At 48.4% G+C, this 16,055-nt stretch overlaps 1 protein-coding gene across 1 annotated transcript; it reads right to left on the bottom strand.

Moving 5' to 3' along the window:
* Positions 1–2,577: 2,577 nt before the first annotated feature.
* SERPING1 (serpin family G member 1) lies at positions 2,578–15,719 on the bottom strand. The gene is made up of 8 exons (XM_001498338.7): positions 15,587–15,719; positions 15,018–15,095; positions 12,795–13,218; positions 11,191–11,325; positions 8,838–9,041; positions 8,503–8,642; positions 4,008–4,227; positions 2,578–3,087 (listed from the first exon to the last, which is right to left on the bottom strand). Exons 2-8 carry the CDS (start codon positions 15,069–15,071, stop codon positions 2,834–2,836), a joined length of 1,431 nt encoding a protein of 476 aa, XP_001498388.1. The 5' UTR covers positions 15,072–15,095; positions 15,587–15,719; the 3' UTR covers positions 2,578–2,833.
* Positions 15,720–16,055: the final 336 nt, after the last annotated feature.

The raw sequence follows: 16,055 nt of genomic DNA, 5'->3' as shown, positions 1-16,055 counted from the left end.
TGAATAGTTACTTAACCTTTCTGAGTTTTACCTTCCTTATCTCACAAACAGGAATACCTGGCTCTCAGCTTGGAGGGGAGGATCAAAAACTTTGCAGAGTACTGTGCCCATGGGTCAGAATCACCTTCCACCTCCTGACTTTGCTTGTTCACATTTCAGGTTGGCACGGAGCACCACCTTTCTCATGTCAAGATGTCCGCAGGGAGGGGGGAGTCTTCCTGAATGTGGGAAGTATCTTTGCTCTCAGCAGTTCCTCACATAAGAATCAGGGTGGGACCAGCACAGACAGGAGTTTGGCGTCTTCCCAGCAGCCTGAGATTGACTTTTGAGGCACTGAGAAGGGAAGGGCCGGAGAGATCACTCCGTAAATCAAGCCTGGTGAGAGTGGTGATCTCTCCATGCCCATGGAGTTGCAAGTGAAGTCTGGGTGACTCTTGTTTGGTTCGTGGCCTTGGCAGGGAGACTGAGCTGCAAGGAAGGCCTCTGACCTGGGACCTGGCATCTTGAGGTTTTGCCCCAGAAAAAGTCCACATGGGAAGCCAGGTCCTGAGGCGCCATCTAAGAGCAGGAAGCAAGCAGCAGCAGATGAGTGACAGGGTAGGGGATAAGCCGTGAATACCCCCTATGTCTTCTTTCTTCCCCTCTCAGGATCCCCTGACCTCAACCAGAACATGTGTGAACTAGAAAGCACACTGCAAGTTTGGGTCACTTCCCATCCTGTATTTCAGCCTTGAGCTTGACATCCCAGCCCAGGACCATAGAGAAGAGGACCAGCACAAAGTGCTGAGAGCAAGCCTGGCTGTAGTACCCAGCTAGATCAGTTACCACGCTGCCTCCCCATGCCTCAGTTTCTCCTTATCACTGGAGTATTCTGCAAGAGGGGGATGGGGAAGTTCGATTCTGCAGGTGGGAGAAGTCCCTGGAGCATATATCCTGGTGGCTTTGATGGCCTTAAGGAAAACACTCACCCCACAGAATCACCTCACTCAGGATGAGCTTGACATAAGTTGAGACCCTATTAGGAAATCAAATCTCCACGTAGCGGGGATGCTTGATAAATGTCTGTGGACTGATGGCCAAATCCCCATGTGTAGTCATGCTACGCTTACCTCAGGACTGTCTGTGGTTGGAAACTGACCTGCACGTCTGAAGTGCGTGAGTTGGGAAGGTGGCACTGGGAGGGGGCAAGGATGACCAGACCTGAAGCCCAAGGCTGAATCCAGAAATGACAGCACATTGTGGTTGACAATGCTGTAACAAGGAGAGGGGATGAGAGGCAGAAGAGATAGACACAGTGCAGGGATGCAGAGAAAGAAATAGAGATGGGATGAGAACGGGAAAGAGGGAGACAGAAGGGCTAAGAGCTGGGCCATCAGCGAGTCTATGAGTAGAAGCTAGAAATGAGGAAAACCCATTAAGAGAAATCAGAGAGATGAAAAGAACGCTGTGTTAAATTTATCTTCCTATCTGTCTCCCCCAACAAGCTATAGGTTTTGAAAGCAGGTACTAGGTTTAAGTTGTCTTTATAGCTCTGGGCTTAGCATAGTGCTCTACACATGCTAGGTACTAAGTTTGTTGAATAAATAAAATATTAACAGAAGGCAGGATTTGGGGGCCAGCCACGTGGCCGAGTGGTTAAGTTCACGCGCTCCGCTTTGGCGACCCAGGGGTTTCGCCAGTTCGGATCCTGGGTGCAGGCATGGCACTGCTCATCAAGCCATGCTGAGGTGGTGTCCCACATGCCACAACTAGAAGGACCCACAACTAAAAATATACAACTATGTACCGGGTGGCTTTGGGGAGAAAAAGGAAAAATTAAATCTAAAAAAAAAAAGGCAGGATTTAAGATAGAAGGGCAGACATAGAAGATAGTGGCTATGAGCTTAGACTTAAGAGTCATAGAGACATGCTTTCAAATCCAGTTCTGCCGTTTCCTAATAGCACGATTATGAGCAAGATTCAGCCTCTCTGAATTTAGCTTACCATATAAAGTTTTTGAGGATTAAATGTCTGTGAAGCTCTTAGCAGACTGCCTGTGTCAGTGCCCAACAATGCCAGCTACAATTATTACTGTGACAAATGGATTGCATGACTAGCCCCCAATTAATGACTTTACCCTGTAATCTTGGAGTGACTTTCCACTCTAACCCTAGGTCTGGCCGTGTGACTTGCCTTGGCTGACGGGACAACGGTAAACTTGATGCAAGCAGAGGCACAAAGGTGTGAAAAAGATGGCTCATTTCTGACTCCTTTCTTGGAACCTTGCCATTGCTAGAAGGATATAGGAGACATGCAGAAAGCCAAGGTGGCCTAGTGGAGGCCATTGGAAATCAGTTACCCCCCCAACCAACCCATCAACTATGACAGATACATGAGAGAGTTTAGGGAAGATTAGTCAGGTCCAGCCCAGATCAGCAAGACCACTCAGCCCCAACCCCAAGACTTACGTGAAACAATAAATGGTTGCTATTTTAAGCCACTAAGTTTGGAATGACTTGTTACACAGCAATAGCTAGCCAATACAGGGGCCATGGTAGCCCTTGTCCTCTAAAATCGAAAGGCAAATAAGAGAGGAAGTCATGGTCTGCCAGGTTTTATTTGTAGAGTCTGGTGTACTTGTACCAGACAAAGTTGCAGAGAGTGATTTAAAGAGTCACAGGGATGACAAAAGCAGGTCCTTTCACAAGACCCTGAGGGAACCCTTCAGGTGGAGGGCAAAGGACCCAAGGTGCAAGGTGGCTGGGGGCAAGCCCAGGCAGGCAGCAGCAGGGCTGCAAGTGGAGAGCTGAGGTTTGAGGGGTAGGGCTTGCCCTTGCCCGGTCCTCTGCAGGTCTTAGGCCATGGGGTCATACACTCGCCCCATGAAGACAGGGAACTTGTGCTGCTGGTCCCAGAGCACGAAGAGGAAGGGCTGATCCACATGGAAGATCAGCAAATTGCGGGCCACAGACACAGCCGTGGCTGCAGCCGCCTCCACCCCGGACTCCATCAGCTCCAGCGTGATCTGGTGCTGCATCGCAGAAACCTGAAGATCCGGGTCCTCAGTCATCCTGCACAGGTTGAGGTCGTAACTAAAGTCAAAGAATTCTAGGGCATAACCAGAGAAAAATGATGAGTCAAAGACTAGCAGGAAACCCTCACCTGCTGGAGAGAGTTGTTCTGAATTTTCTGGGTTGGTCCCAAGACCCAATATTCTCTTCTTCCTCCTCCCTTGTTTATCAAATTATCTATCGCACCTTCTGGTCCAGTTTGTGGGATGCTCTCTCAGTGGGCCCATCTTCACTCCAACCACCACCTTCTCTCTAGAGGTGAGAGATCTTGCCTCCACCACCTCCCCAAAAACCCCTGAAAAATGATGTCATTGCTTCCTTATCAACAAGGATGTTGGAAGTGAGGTAATGTATCAGAAAGAGGTCACATGTTACCAAATGAAGTTATATACAAGGGTGATGTCATATACTAGGAAACAAGATCATCTATTAGGAGGTCAAGTTCTATAACAGAAAATGAAGCTGTATCTGGATGTGAGGTGAAAGATCAGGAAGTGAGGCCAAAGGTTAAGAAATGGAGTTTCTGTTGCTTCTCCTAAACTCAGAAGCTTCCAGAGCCTCTTATCCAGGTAGCTTCTTGTATCTTCCCTGGGGTGGTTGAGTGTTATGAAATATCTCTGGGGAAGGAGCACTCACAACCCACCTTGGTCGCCTGTCCCAGGGTCTATGTCATAATGAACCATAGTGGAAACAGTGAAGAGTTAGAGACGTAGACTGGTGTTCTAGCTCACTCCTAACTAGCTCAAGGGATGTTGCATAGGTCATGTAAATTTTCTGAGTCTCAGTTTCCTCAATGATCCAACGGATATTAGCACCTGCCCCTCTAACTCATAGGATGGAGGGACAGCCAGAGAGGATAGATGTAAAAAATACTCTAGCTTATGCTACCTGCATTTTAGGGATCCCGCCCCGTCTCCTCTGATGGCCCGGGAGCAATGCCAAGCGGCCAGGGCTCACCTAGCTTCTCCATGATTGTCAGCATGTCCTGGCTACTCTTTACTTTGATTCGGGGAATCATCAGGAGAGTAGGCTGGATCTTGGTCATCTCCAGCTTCTTCAGGATGGCCTTGAAGACAGAGGGGCTGAGAGCCTGCTCCACGTCTTCAAGATGTTGTTTCATGTCCTGGGGCACCAGGATCACCAAGCTAAGGTTGTGGGAGAGCTGCAGTTGTCCCACCTGGGGAATAAGATGCACTTGATCAGTCTTCCCACCCCAGCTCTCTCCTGGCTCCCATCCTCTATGTCCCAAGGCTGATCTTTAGTCTGCTGCTACAGTCTGTGCTATTTCAACAAGCGGCAGCCAGGCCTAGGTTTCCAGGCTTTGCCATGAAATGGGGATGCCAGCTGGGTGAATAGTGCTGGTTTAACTCGGTGCTGGTGAGATGCAGAGGAATGAGCAGGAGTCAAGGATCAGACCCTGACTCAGCTATGTTAATCTAGGCAAGTATTTGATCTGAGCCCTGTTCCCTTCCTCCAAAGAGTGTTGTGCGTAAAGTATATAAGATGCAAATTATACCTCCAGTTATTAGGTCAGTCCTATTAAAGACTTTTGGTTTTTAAAAAAGATTAGCCCTGAGTTAACATCTACTGCCAACCCCCCTCTTTTTGCTGAGGAAGATTGGCCCTAAGCCAACAGCTGTGCCCATCTTCCTCTATTTTATACGTGGGATGCCTGCAACAGCATGGCTTAGCAAACAGTGCGTAGGTCTACACCCTGGATCCAAACCAGTGAACCCCAGGCTGCCAAAGCCAAGGGCACAAATTTAACCACTGGGCCACTGGGCCAACCCCGAAAGACTTTTGATGGCTCTTTACTGCCTATGAGAGTATGTGTAAGTCTCTTAGCGCGGCATTCAAGATTGTGTACAAGCTGATCCTGGTCTACCTTTCCAGTTTACCATTAGAAGGACTTTCAACTGGCGGCCAGACGTAAAAATGAGATAAGTACAGCAGCCATGGGGCTAATAGAGGAGAGTTCTCAACCCATGGCAAAAGTGCCCCCAGTGGACATATAGCAATATCTGGAGACACTGTGGTTGTCACAGCTTGGGGGGAGGGGGCTCATGGTGCTACTGACATCCAGTGGGTAGAAGCCAGGGATAATGCCAAATCCTACAATGTCCAGGACAGCCCCCCATAACAAAGAATTATCCAACCCAAAGTGTCAATACTGCCCAGGCTCAGAAACCCTAGTCTAATAGGATATAAGAGACTATCATTAAAAGGGCATTATGATTGAGGTTGAAAGATGGACAAGAAGAATCTAGAGTACAGAATTCAGTTGGGTACTGAAGAAATTAACTGGATTGTTGGAATTGTAAAAAATGACCCAGGGGCCGGCCCTGTGGCCGAGTGGTAAGTTTGCACGCTCTGCTTTGGCAGCCCAGGGTTTCACCAGTTCAAATCCTGGGCGCAGACATGGCACCGCTCATCAAGCCATGCTGAGGTGGCATCCCACACGGCACAACTAGAAGGACCCACAACTAAAAATATACAACTGTGTATTGGGGGGCTTTGGGGAGAAAAAGGAAAAATAAAATCCTAAAAAAACGTTAAAAAAATTAGGGGCTGGCTCGTGGCCGAGTGATTAAGTTCGCACGCTCTGCTTCAATGGCCCAGGGTTTTGCCAGTTTGGATCCTGGGTGCGGACATGGCACTGTTCATCAGGCCACCCTGAGGCGGCATCCCACATGCCACAACTAGGAGGACCCACAACTGAAAATATACAACTATGTGCTGGGGGGCATTTGGGGAGAAACAAGCAGAAAAAAAAAAGATTGGCAACAGTTGTTAGCTCAGGTGCCAATCTTTAAAAAAATAAAAATAAATAAAAAATAATAATTTAAAAATTAAAAAACGACCCAGAAGAAGCAGGTTGCAAACCATTGTCAGCTGAAGAACATGGACAGGGGTTCCTGTTGAAATAGGCTCCAAATAGGGTATACTCATCTGGGCAATATGTGTCCATCAAGTCCTGTGTACGGCCTTTGAATATAGGACCCAGAAATGACCATATTGCGGTCCTGAGTTTTCATACGAGTAACCTCATACCTGAGTTGTGAATCTAAACCTCCTAGTTGGGTCAATAACCATAAGTCCCAAGAAGATTTAGAATTAAGTATGGGAATGACAAAGTAAACCAACTCCATAGTATTAAGGCCGTAGTACTAAGTACAGGGTAATCCATGTGTTTGTTACTTAAAATAGACTTTATAATTTTTAAGAGAATCAGAAATGCTACTTTTATGCTTTTAAGCAAAAACGTGTAGGATAATTTCATTAAGTTTGAGAATGCTGTTGAGATGTTGGTTGAAGTGATTTACGCCTGAAATTTAATTGTCAGTTCACAAGTGGGCTTTAGGGGCTAGAAAGATGTGGCCAAGCAGGGTTGTAGTTCTGCCTGTCAGGTATCGGACATGCTTAAAAAGAAAATCAAGGGGCTGGCCCTGTGGCAGAGTGCTTAAGTTCGCACGCTCCACTTCAGCGGCCCAGGGTTTCGCTCATAAGGCCACCCTGAGGCGGCATCCCACATGCCACAGCTGGAAGGACCCACAACTAAAAATATACAACTATGTACCGGGGGGCTTAGGAGAGAAAAAGGAAAAAATAAAATCTTTCAAAAAAAAAAGAAAATCAAATATATTAAATTTATAGAGTATCTTTTTAAAGTATTCCCATAAGCTCAAAATGCTTATGGGAATAGTCATCATATTTGTAAATGGAACAAATGCTTTAAAGGAGTTTAATCTGTCCGATAGGGCGTAACAAAGAACAAATCAAAGTTTTTATATGAAAATTATTATAAATAATGTAGCAAATTCAGCTTAAAATTAAAGGCTTAAGACTTTGCTTTTCAGTTTACAACATCAATACATGAAATCAACTATTTGTTTAAAACCCAAGGAACTGTAAATAGTCTTTTTTTTGTGCACAAAACTCTTCCTCCTTTGGCATTAAAAAACCTCATTGATACCCTCTTAGCATCCCCCAAACATGCCATATATATTCACCCTGCTCTGCCTTACACATGCTATTCTGGCTTTGTTAAATAGTTATGAATGGTCAAATACATTGAAAAGGGATGGATGGATGGATGGATGGATGGATGGATGGATGGATGATGCAGGGGTGGGTAGAAAAAGGCATGAGTGGTTAAGAATGGTCAAAAGTGGGGCCAGCCCAGTGGCATAGTGGTTAAGTGCGTGCGCTCCACTTTGTGCCCTGGGGTTCACAGCTTTGGATCCTTGGCGTGGACCTAGGACTGCTCATCAAGCCACCCTATGGCAGGATCCCGCACAAATAGAGGAAGATTAGCACAGATGTTAGCTCAGCGCCAATCTTCCTCACAAAAAAACAATGGTCAAAAGTGACCTCCTCTATGAAGTCTTCCTAGCCACTCACACTAGCATCCTCCACTGAATTCATTCATTTATTCACCAAAAAAATACTGAGCACGCATATGTGGCATTGTTCTAGGCCCTGGGGATATTGTAGGAAACAAGACAGGTAAAGTCTCTGTTCCCAAAGAGAGAGGCAATATCTCAGGGAGCAAGAGAATACTGTGAGCAAATAAAGAACATAATTTTAGCTAGTGATAAGTACCACGAATATCATAAAACACAGCGGTGTTACAGGCTGAAGAGAGGGCTACTTGGAGGGAGGCCTCTCCACCAAGGTGACCTCTGAGCTGACACCTCGGTGACCAGAAGGAACAAGTTCTTGCAACTCTGACTGAAGAAGGGTCCAGGCAGAGGGAAAAACTAGGGCAAGCTCCCAAGGTGGGAATAAGCCTGGCATGTTCCAGAAACAGATGCTTTCCTTCTTGGCCTAGTAGCAAGTCACTGGGTGTCTCCCACTGTTTTCTATCTCATAGGTCTGGGTCTTGCTGTCCTAACAAGGCACAAATATCTGGTCACCGGGTGTGAGACAGTTTACTAACGAGAATCTTCTGGCCTCCATATTCTATCTTCCCTCCCTCCCTACCCAGTGAAATTATGCTGTTCGATTTCTGCTAAGGAACTTAAGCCGTTTAACGTTGTGCACACATGCACTTACCACATATATGCACACACGGATATACCTATATATACACACACGTACACATGCTATACACGGGTACACACAGGACTTACTAAGCCACCAGAGTCTCCTGGTGGGCTGACTGGAAAGAGAAACAGAAGCACAGAACAGGATCACAACTCACTTTTTGCTATTCGATGCAGTGGAGATGAATGAAGAAACTTTAGAATCCTGCTTTCCAGCCTAAAATACACAGTGCCTGCCTCGGTCAAGGCTGGAGAGGGGAGAGGGAGAAAAGATAGCATGGAAACACAGATGGAGTAGAAAGCATGAACTAGTAAGGGTGTGCCCCAAATGGAGGGGGCCGCTGCAGAAAGGAGATCAGGACGCACAAGAGGCTCTGAAACAGCAGTGGGAAGGGCCGAGAACTGACCTTGGCCTTCAGAATCTGGTCAGTGAAATGGGCCACAGGGTACTTCTTGCTACTCATCATAAGCACTTTTTTCACAGAGGATTTAACGTAAAAGGGCTCCATCCTGGTATTTTTCGGATCAAATGTTTTCTTCCACTTGGCTAGAAGGAAGAGAGGGGGAGGGTTACTCTAATGCAGGGGGGGAAAGGATCAAGAGGTGCGGGAAGCCCAGTTAGCAAGGGGGGGGGCAGGTACAATGGGGTCCTGCTGTAGAACTTTGGCGTGGACGGGTTTTGAAGCCAGGAGGGGAGGAAGGATTCAGCATGGGAAGACCACCTTGTCCAGGGCCCCCTTACCATTCAGGGAGACGGCATTGAGGAGGACAAGGCGAGCGTCGGCGGGCAGGCTGTCTAGCAGCCGGCTGATCTTGTGGTTGGTGTTCTCTGCCACCCAGGCGTTGATGAGCTCCAAGTTGACTTGACTGTCATTTCCCAGGACTCTGGGGCTGCTGCCATACAGGCTCCGAGAGGCGTTCACAAACGCGTTCTTTATGGCCAGGTCTGGGGGAGCGGCAGGTTGAGAGAGGGAGGCATGAGTCCCCTGAACCCCTCCTCGCTTCCAAGAGCAGGCTTTGAGAGGGAGCGTGCTCCCCGTGACTCCTGCTCACTCCAATGAACACAGCATGCTGGAGCAGGGGTCCAGCCCACTCTTCTGACAGATGTGGCCAATGAGGGCCGAAGAAGGCAAACCCTGAACTCAGAGAGCTCATCCCAGGCCCTTGCTGCCTCTCCTTGCCATGTGGCCTGGGCTCAGCAAGATAACTCTTTGAGATCTTAACGTCTGTTTGCCTCTGTGTTCCCTCTTTTCTTCCTTGAATTCAGCAGGGAACAGGGTCTGCGTTCTGGCCTGGGTGGAAGTTTGTGACAAGACTTCCTGGGGCTGGCCCTGTGGCTGAGTACTTAAGTTCGGGCACTCCGCTTTGGCAGCCCAAGGTTTCACAGGTTCGGATCCTGGGCGTGGACACGGCACTGCTCATCAAGCCATGCTGAGGCGGCGTCCCACATAGCAGCGTCCCACATAGCACAACTAGAGGCACTCACAACTGGAATATACAACTATGTAATGGCGGGCTTTGGGGAGAATATGAAAAAAAAGAGATGGGCAACAGTTGTTAGCTCAGGTGCCAATCTTTAAAAAAAAAAAAAAAAAAAGGCCTTCCTGGCTTGTGCTCTCCAAAGCCCAGCTTCACTAAAGAAAAATGTTTGAAAGAGAAATTTTTCCTGGACTAAATAGACAATATTGAATGCAGTTGTATTTTCCACCAAACTAGCAAAACAGTTGATTTATAGCAAATAAGTAAATATAATGTTTCTTGAACATCTGAGTCATACTTTTCCCATCTCTAAAAAGATGGGGTGTTTTTTTTTAGATAATAGGGTGATAGGTGCATTTTCTTTTTCTGGTTCTCTGTATTTTCTCAGTTGTCTACAATGAATGAGTATGGCTTTTAAGGTAAAAAAAAAAAGAGGAAAAATTATTTTTCCTTTATTTAAAGAGGTGATCACACTAGATCTGTAGTTTTCAAACCTTTTCTTTTTTTAAAGATTGGCACCTGAGCTAAGGTCTATTGCCAATCTTTTATTTTTTCTTCTTCTTCCCCAAGCCCCCGCAGTACATAGTTGTATATTCTAGTTGCAGGTCCTTCTGTCTGTGCTATATGGGATGCTGCCTCAGCATGGCCTGATGAACGGTGCCATGTCCACGCCCAGGATCCGAACCAGTGAAACCCTGGGCCTCCCAGGCAGAGCCCGCAAACTTAAGCATTCAGCCATGGGGCCCGCCCCTCAAACTGTTTTTCTTTTTTTGAGGAAGTTTAGTCCTGAGCTAACATCTACTGCCGATCCTTTCCTTTTTTTTTTTTTTTTTTTGCTGAGGAAGACTCACCCTGAGCTAACAGCCGTGCCCATCTTCCTCTACTTTTTATATGTGGAACACCTGCCACAGCATGGGTTGCCAAGCAGTGCCATGTCCACACCCAGGATCCAAACTGACAAACCCCAGGCTGCTGAAGCAGAACATGTGAACTTAACAGCTGTGCCACCGGGCCTGCCCCCTCAAACCTTTTTAAGCAGCAGAACTATGTTTTCAAATAATGTCATGTCTGAAGCCCACAGTATAAATGGGCTCTGGCTCCATCTCCCTCTCACAGGAAGTGGTACTCCACTCCCCAGTGCGCTCGCTCCACCGCGACTCCTGAAGCAGCCCTGCAAAACCCTGGGGCTCTAGTGCGCACAATTCAAATACTGCATTTGATCATTTTGGGAAGCTCACTGCTCTTACAGCCTAATTAATAATATAAGACATGTAAATGACAACAAATTCATACAACACAAAAGGACAAAGACGGGAGTCCCAAGACTCCCTTGATCCAGACTAGCAAAAAAATTTTTGCTTAATTTACGTTGATAGCTCTCTACTCACGAATGCAGGACATTCTTATTCTAAATCGAGTTGAGGAGTATAAACGGACCGTCTCACCTGGAGAACTCTCCCAGCTCCTGGAGCTGCCCGGAAAGTCTGTTAAGGCTCAGCTGCTCTGCATTCCATCCCTGCCACATTGCCTCTTGTCCTTTCTTTCCTCCGTGCTGGGTCCCCCTCTGAATCCCCCAGGACCTTGCTCAGCAGCTGCGTCCCACCCAAAGCACTCACCTGGGCTGTGGAAGATCTGAGAGGCTGAGCTGAAGCCTTTAGACCTGAAGGCCTTCATGGTCTGGTGGACACAGGCAAAGTTCATGGGGTACGAGAGGACGCTCTCCAGGTTTTTCTTGGTGCTGTCCCCAGCCCCTAGAACAGAGGTCAGAGATGACGGAAAATTGCAGGAGGAGCAGGGGACCCGTCATTCAGGACTAGGTTTGCGGGCCCAAGCTGGAATGGGGGGTTGTTGCCTGCTATGGAGGGAATCACTATCATCAGAGCTGGAAGCGTGGTTTCAGAAGACAATACACAGGTCAGAAAGACAGGGCTGGGAAGTTATAATCAATCAAAGGCTTCTCCCGGGCTTTGACTACTCTCCTCCCCCATTTTTCTACCTAATTCTAATCCACTCATCATTCAAAGCCTGGTCCCATCACTGCCTACTCCACAGTAACTACTATTTAGTTGGTTTGGCTTTATAAAGGTTCGCCCTACAGGCAGGGACACCGGATCACTACGAAGAGGAGACATCAGAGAATCATAAAAGAGGATGGATAGTCAACATCCTTTCGGTTACTCATTATTAAACATTTACTGTACACATCTCCTGTCCAGTAATAGATACATCTATCGAGCACTTACTTGGTTCTGGGCATCAGAAGTGCTTCTCCCATATTAACTCATTGCATCTTCACAAGAACCCTTTTATATAAGAACAATTACTATCCCCAACACAGGTGAGGAAACGGAGGTTTAAGAGATTAAGTATTCTACTCAATTTAAGATCCTAGAGTTAACAGGGGAGGATGGAGACAGCATTCAAGCCACATCTTTGGGGCAATAAAAAATTAACTGAAATCAATCAACTGAAACGTGCCTCCCTGAAGACATGTGGCAATATCTGGAGACATTCTGGTTGTCATAATTCGGGGGGTGGGGGCGCTATTGGCATCTGGTGGGTAGAGGCTAGGGATGTTAGGATTCTGGGAGTCGAGAAGAAGAGTTCTTCTATGCTCATGGTACTGTCTCTAGTACCCTTCCTGGAATTCCCCTCGGGATGACAGCTCTGTCCCTTCTGCTTGCAGCAATTCTTTTGTGTCATTCCTAGAGTAATTACTCCTCGGGACTTGACAGTGATCCCTCAGGAAGGCAGAGGGAATAACTTCTTGACCTCCCACTGACTCAGGTAATGGGCCGACTGCTTAATTTCTTGAGGTTAATACAATTATCTCCATTTTACACCTGAGAACTCAGGCTCAGAGAAGTTAAGTGATCTGCCCCAAATCACACAGCTGGAAAGCACTATTACCATGATTCTACTCTATGTCTATCTCTCATTGTTTCTTATCTCCTTCCCCTGAACCATGCTGTGTGGCTGGGACGATGTGTTATGCGTTCTTCTATAGTCCACAGGGTTTTATAAGCAATAGTGCCTATTAAATCATTCTTAAACGAAGGAATCAATGAATGTTCAAGAATTAAAAGATTACTACCCGCGGCCCAAATGTAGCCCATTTTTACAGCTTCCTCCCCAAAGCATAGCTTTCTAGGTATCTGAACTGGGGCCCCTCATGGGAGCATCTAAATGCACTCTGGAGAGAACTCAGGCAGGTTCTTACCAAGCAGGACCTGAGTGAGGAGGCTGGCGATGCTGAATGGGGAAAAGGCCATGTTGCTCCTGGGTTTCTTCACTGCTGAGAAGGCGTGGTACAGCTTCACGGAGAAATCTGTCAAAGCGTCCCCCAACATCATCTCTGCTGAATGATTGCCCAAGTCAGGGCAGGAGATGTCAGGCTCCGGGCAGCCGAACTCAGTAGTGGGCTGGGTAGTTGGTTGAGTGGTAGATCCCAAAGTGGCACTAACTGTTGTGTTGGTCTCCTTGGTTTCCGGCAAGGTGGAAGAGCTCACCGTGTCTTGAATGGATACTGTCTTGGGCACAGTTCCCTTCAAGATGTCCAAGATGTCTCCTTTGCTTTCTCCTTGCAAGCTCTCTGGATCTGTGAAGCTGTGGTTGCTATCATCAGGATTTGAGGCGGCTCTATGCTGTGGGTCAAGAAACTGAGTTTCACTTTTCTTTTCTTTTTTTGAGGCAGATTAGCCCTGAGCTAACATCTGCTGCCAATCCTCCTCTTTTTGTTGAGGAAGACTGGCCCTGAGCTAACATCTGTGGCCATCTTCCTCCACTTTATATGTGGGACGCCTACCACAGCATGGCTTGCCAAGCAGTGCCATGTCCGTACCCGGGATCCCAACCAGCGAAGCTGGGGCTGCCGAAGAGGAATGTGCGCACTTAACCGCTGCCCCACAGGGCTGGCCCCCTCACTTTTCTTCCTATGACGCATAGTCCCTTCAAACACTCAAAGCAGGAAGAGAGGGTGGCGATGAGGAAAATATCTTGTACCAGAGAATAATCCCTGGGAAAGCCTGGTTGGGGAGAGGCCTGCCCTGGAGCCACCACCACTCATTCTCTCCGAGCGGGGGGCAAAGCACATGTGGGGGTAGGGGGTGGGAGCCAGCAGGGATATCCTCTGCAGAAGATGAGGAGCAGGCAGGGACTGTTTTATCTGAGCAATTACTGCCATCTAGGAAGTCGTTTGCCATACTTTGCAGCTGAGTATCAATTGCCATTTATCTATGTTTTTGCAATGTCTCTAAGTATCTGCCTGTCTTTGCTCACCTGCCTGGCCTGAACAGACATTTGAGCTTGTGTCCTTTGCTTTAGAACAGTGGTTTTTCAAATCATGGGTTGCAACCCATTTAGTGGGTATTGAAAACAATCAGCATTCCAAAAGGAAGGAAGGAAGGGGGGTGGTGAGAGGAGAAGTGGGGGGTAGGGAAGAAGGAAGGAAAGGGGGGAGGAAGAAATAGTAGGGACCAGGGGCTCTCAATCAGAGACCATTTTGACCCCCAGGGGACATTTAGCAATGTCTGGAGGCATTTTTGTTGCTGTAGGAGGAAAAGGGTATGGGAGGAGGACGGAGACGCTACTGGAATCTACTGGGTAGAGGCCAGGGAACCTGCAAAACATCCTACAATGCACAGGGCAGCCCCTCGTTAGCAATGAATTATCCAGCCCAAATGTCGATAGTTCCCCGGTCGAGGGAGCCCGTTATTACCCCATTTCACTGAGAAAAGAAACTGATGCTGAAACACATTCAGTAACTAGCCCAGGGTCTCCCAGAAGCTGGGGGATAAACTAGAAGTCAAACCTCCGTGTCTGGTTCCAGATCCCTTAGGCATCATCATATCACCTGCTGAGTCTCAGAGGTCACTGCAGATGCCAGCTTCCACACACACACAGACACACACACACACATGAACACACATGCAAAGCCAGCATGCACCTTTCTCCTGGGCGCTCATCCCTTACCCCTGACTTCCCAGACCAGGGGGACCTGTCATTGTGATTGACCCCTGCCTAGACCCAGGTGTGTCTGTACCAATCCTCTCCTGTTTTCACAGCCGGCAGCCTCTGGAGAGCCCCAGTCTCAGCAACCAACCCTCAGCTCCCCCACCAGCCGGGTTTTCCACAACAATGCCTTGCTTTTATATCACAAAATGCTGTCCATGTCCCTGCTCTCTTTGATCCTTCTGCTTTATTCACCACTTTATAAATCAGGACATGTAGACTTGGAGAAGTGACTTGCTCAGGGCCACCGGAGCCGGTATGTAGCCGGCCAAGATTGGAACCTGCGTGGGTCTGAGTCCCCCGCTCTTTTCAGTCTCTACAAAGGCGGGTGGAAGAATCACACTTGCTGATCCCAAGTGGAGCTCTCCTCATTCTCCGGGGCCTGAAGGGTTAATCCTCAGCCCCACCCCCACCCCACGACGGGGCCACTCACCCCAGCCAGCAGCAGCAGCAGCAGGAGGGTCAGGGGGGTCAGCCTGGAGGCCATCTGGGCGGCGACGTCTGTCCGGACCTGCGAAGTCAGCCAGACTCGGAGCCAGCTCCGAGCTCCGGGGCGCAGGGGACGTCCACCCCACCCCTGGGCCCGCCCCCATTCCGTTCCAGGCCCTAGCCCCTCTGTGTGAATTCCCTCCGCCTCCCTCCCCGGGCCACCCTCTCCCTGGCTCCTCCCTCTGTTTTGTTTTTCCCCGAACCGCTTCCCTTTCCCGGCACTGGCTGGCCCAGCCTGTCCCCCCATGCCCGGGTCTCCGTCCATCTGTTCCATCAGGGGGGTCCTGCTTTAGCAAAACAATGAGGCCAGAGGCAGGGGGAGGAGGAGAGGTCCAGAGAAGGCTGGGCAGGACAGCCCTGGGAGGAGGAGCGGGAGGCAGAAGTCTGAAGAAGTCTTAAGTGGAAGCAAGCCTGTACAGACTGCAGAGATAAAGGGGGGCAGAAGCTGGAGGGAAAGGACTTGAGGAACGCCCCCCTCCCCAAACCTCTTCCCTCCATCCCCCAGCGCCAAACCTGCTCCAAACTCCTGGTCCAAACTCCTGGTCACTGGGTGCTCCAATGCAGACTGAGTGCATAGTCCCACAAGGTTGGGGAGGGTGGGTCAGTCTTAGCTATTGGCTGGCCTAGGACACTACCCAGTTACAAATTAAGGGTGATTGATCGCTGATGTGAATTCCTGTAAATCGGGATGGGATGGAACACTCGGTCGGGCTTTGTGGGCCGGGCCAGGCATTTCACCCAAAGCCCTCAGGAGCCTGGGGGGTTGGGAAGCTGAGGTGGAGCTCTCATCACTCCACGGCCCAGCGTTCACCCCCATCTTCATGGGACATGATAAAAACAGCACAGATGCAAAACGTGCTCCACAGTTTACAAGCAACCACATTCGGGAATTGCTCATCTCTCTTGATCCTCAAAGTAACCCTTTGGAAATAGGCTCCATTGGTTCAGAAACTTGGGGCACTTAAATGTCTGGTGCATGATC

The sequence above is a fragment of the Equus caballus genome, chromosome 12 (assembly GCF_041296265.1).
Source record: "Equus caballus isolate H_3958 breed thoroughbred chromosome 12, TB-T2T, whole genome shotgun sequence".
Lineage (NCBI taxonomy): Eukaryota > Metazoa > Chordata > Mammalia > Perissodactyla > Equidae > Equus > Equus caballus.
Note: the sequence above shows the minus strand (reverse complement) of the source record. Positions and strands in the feature narration are given on the sequence as shown.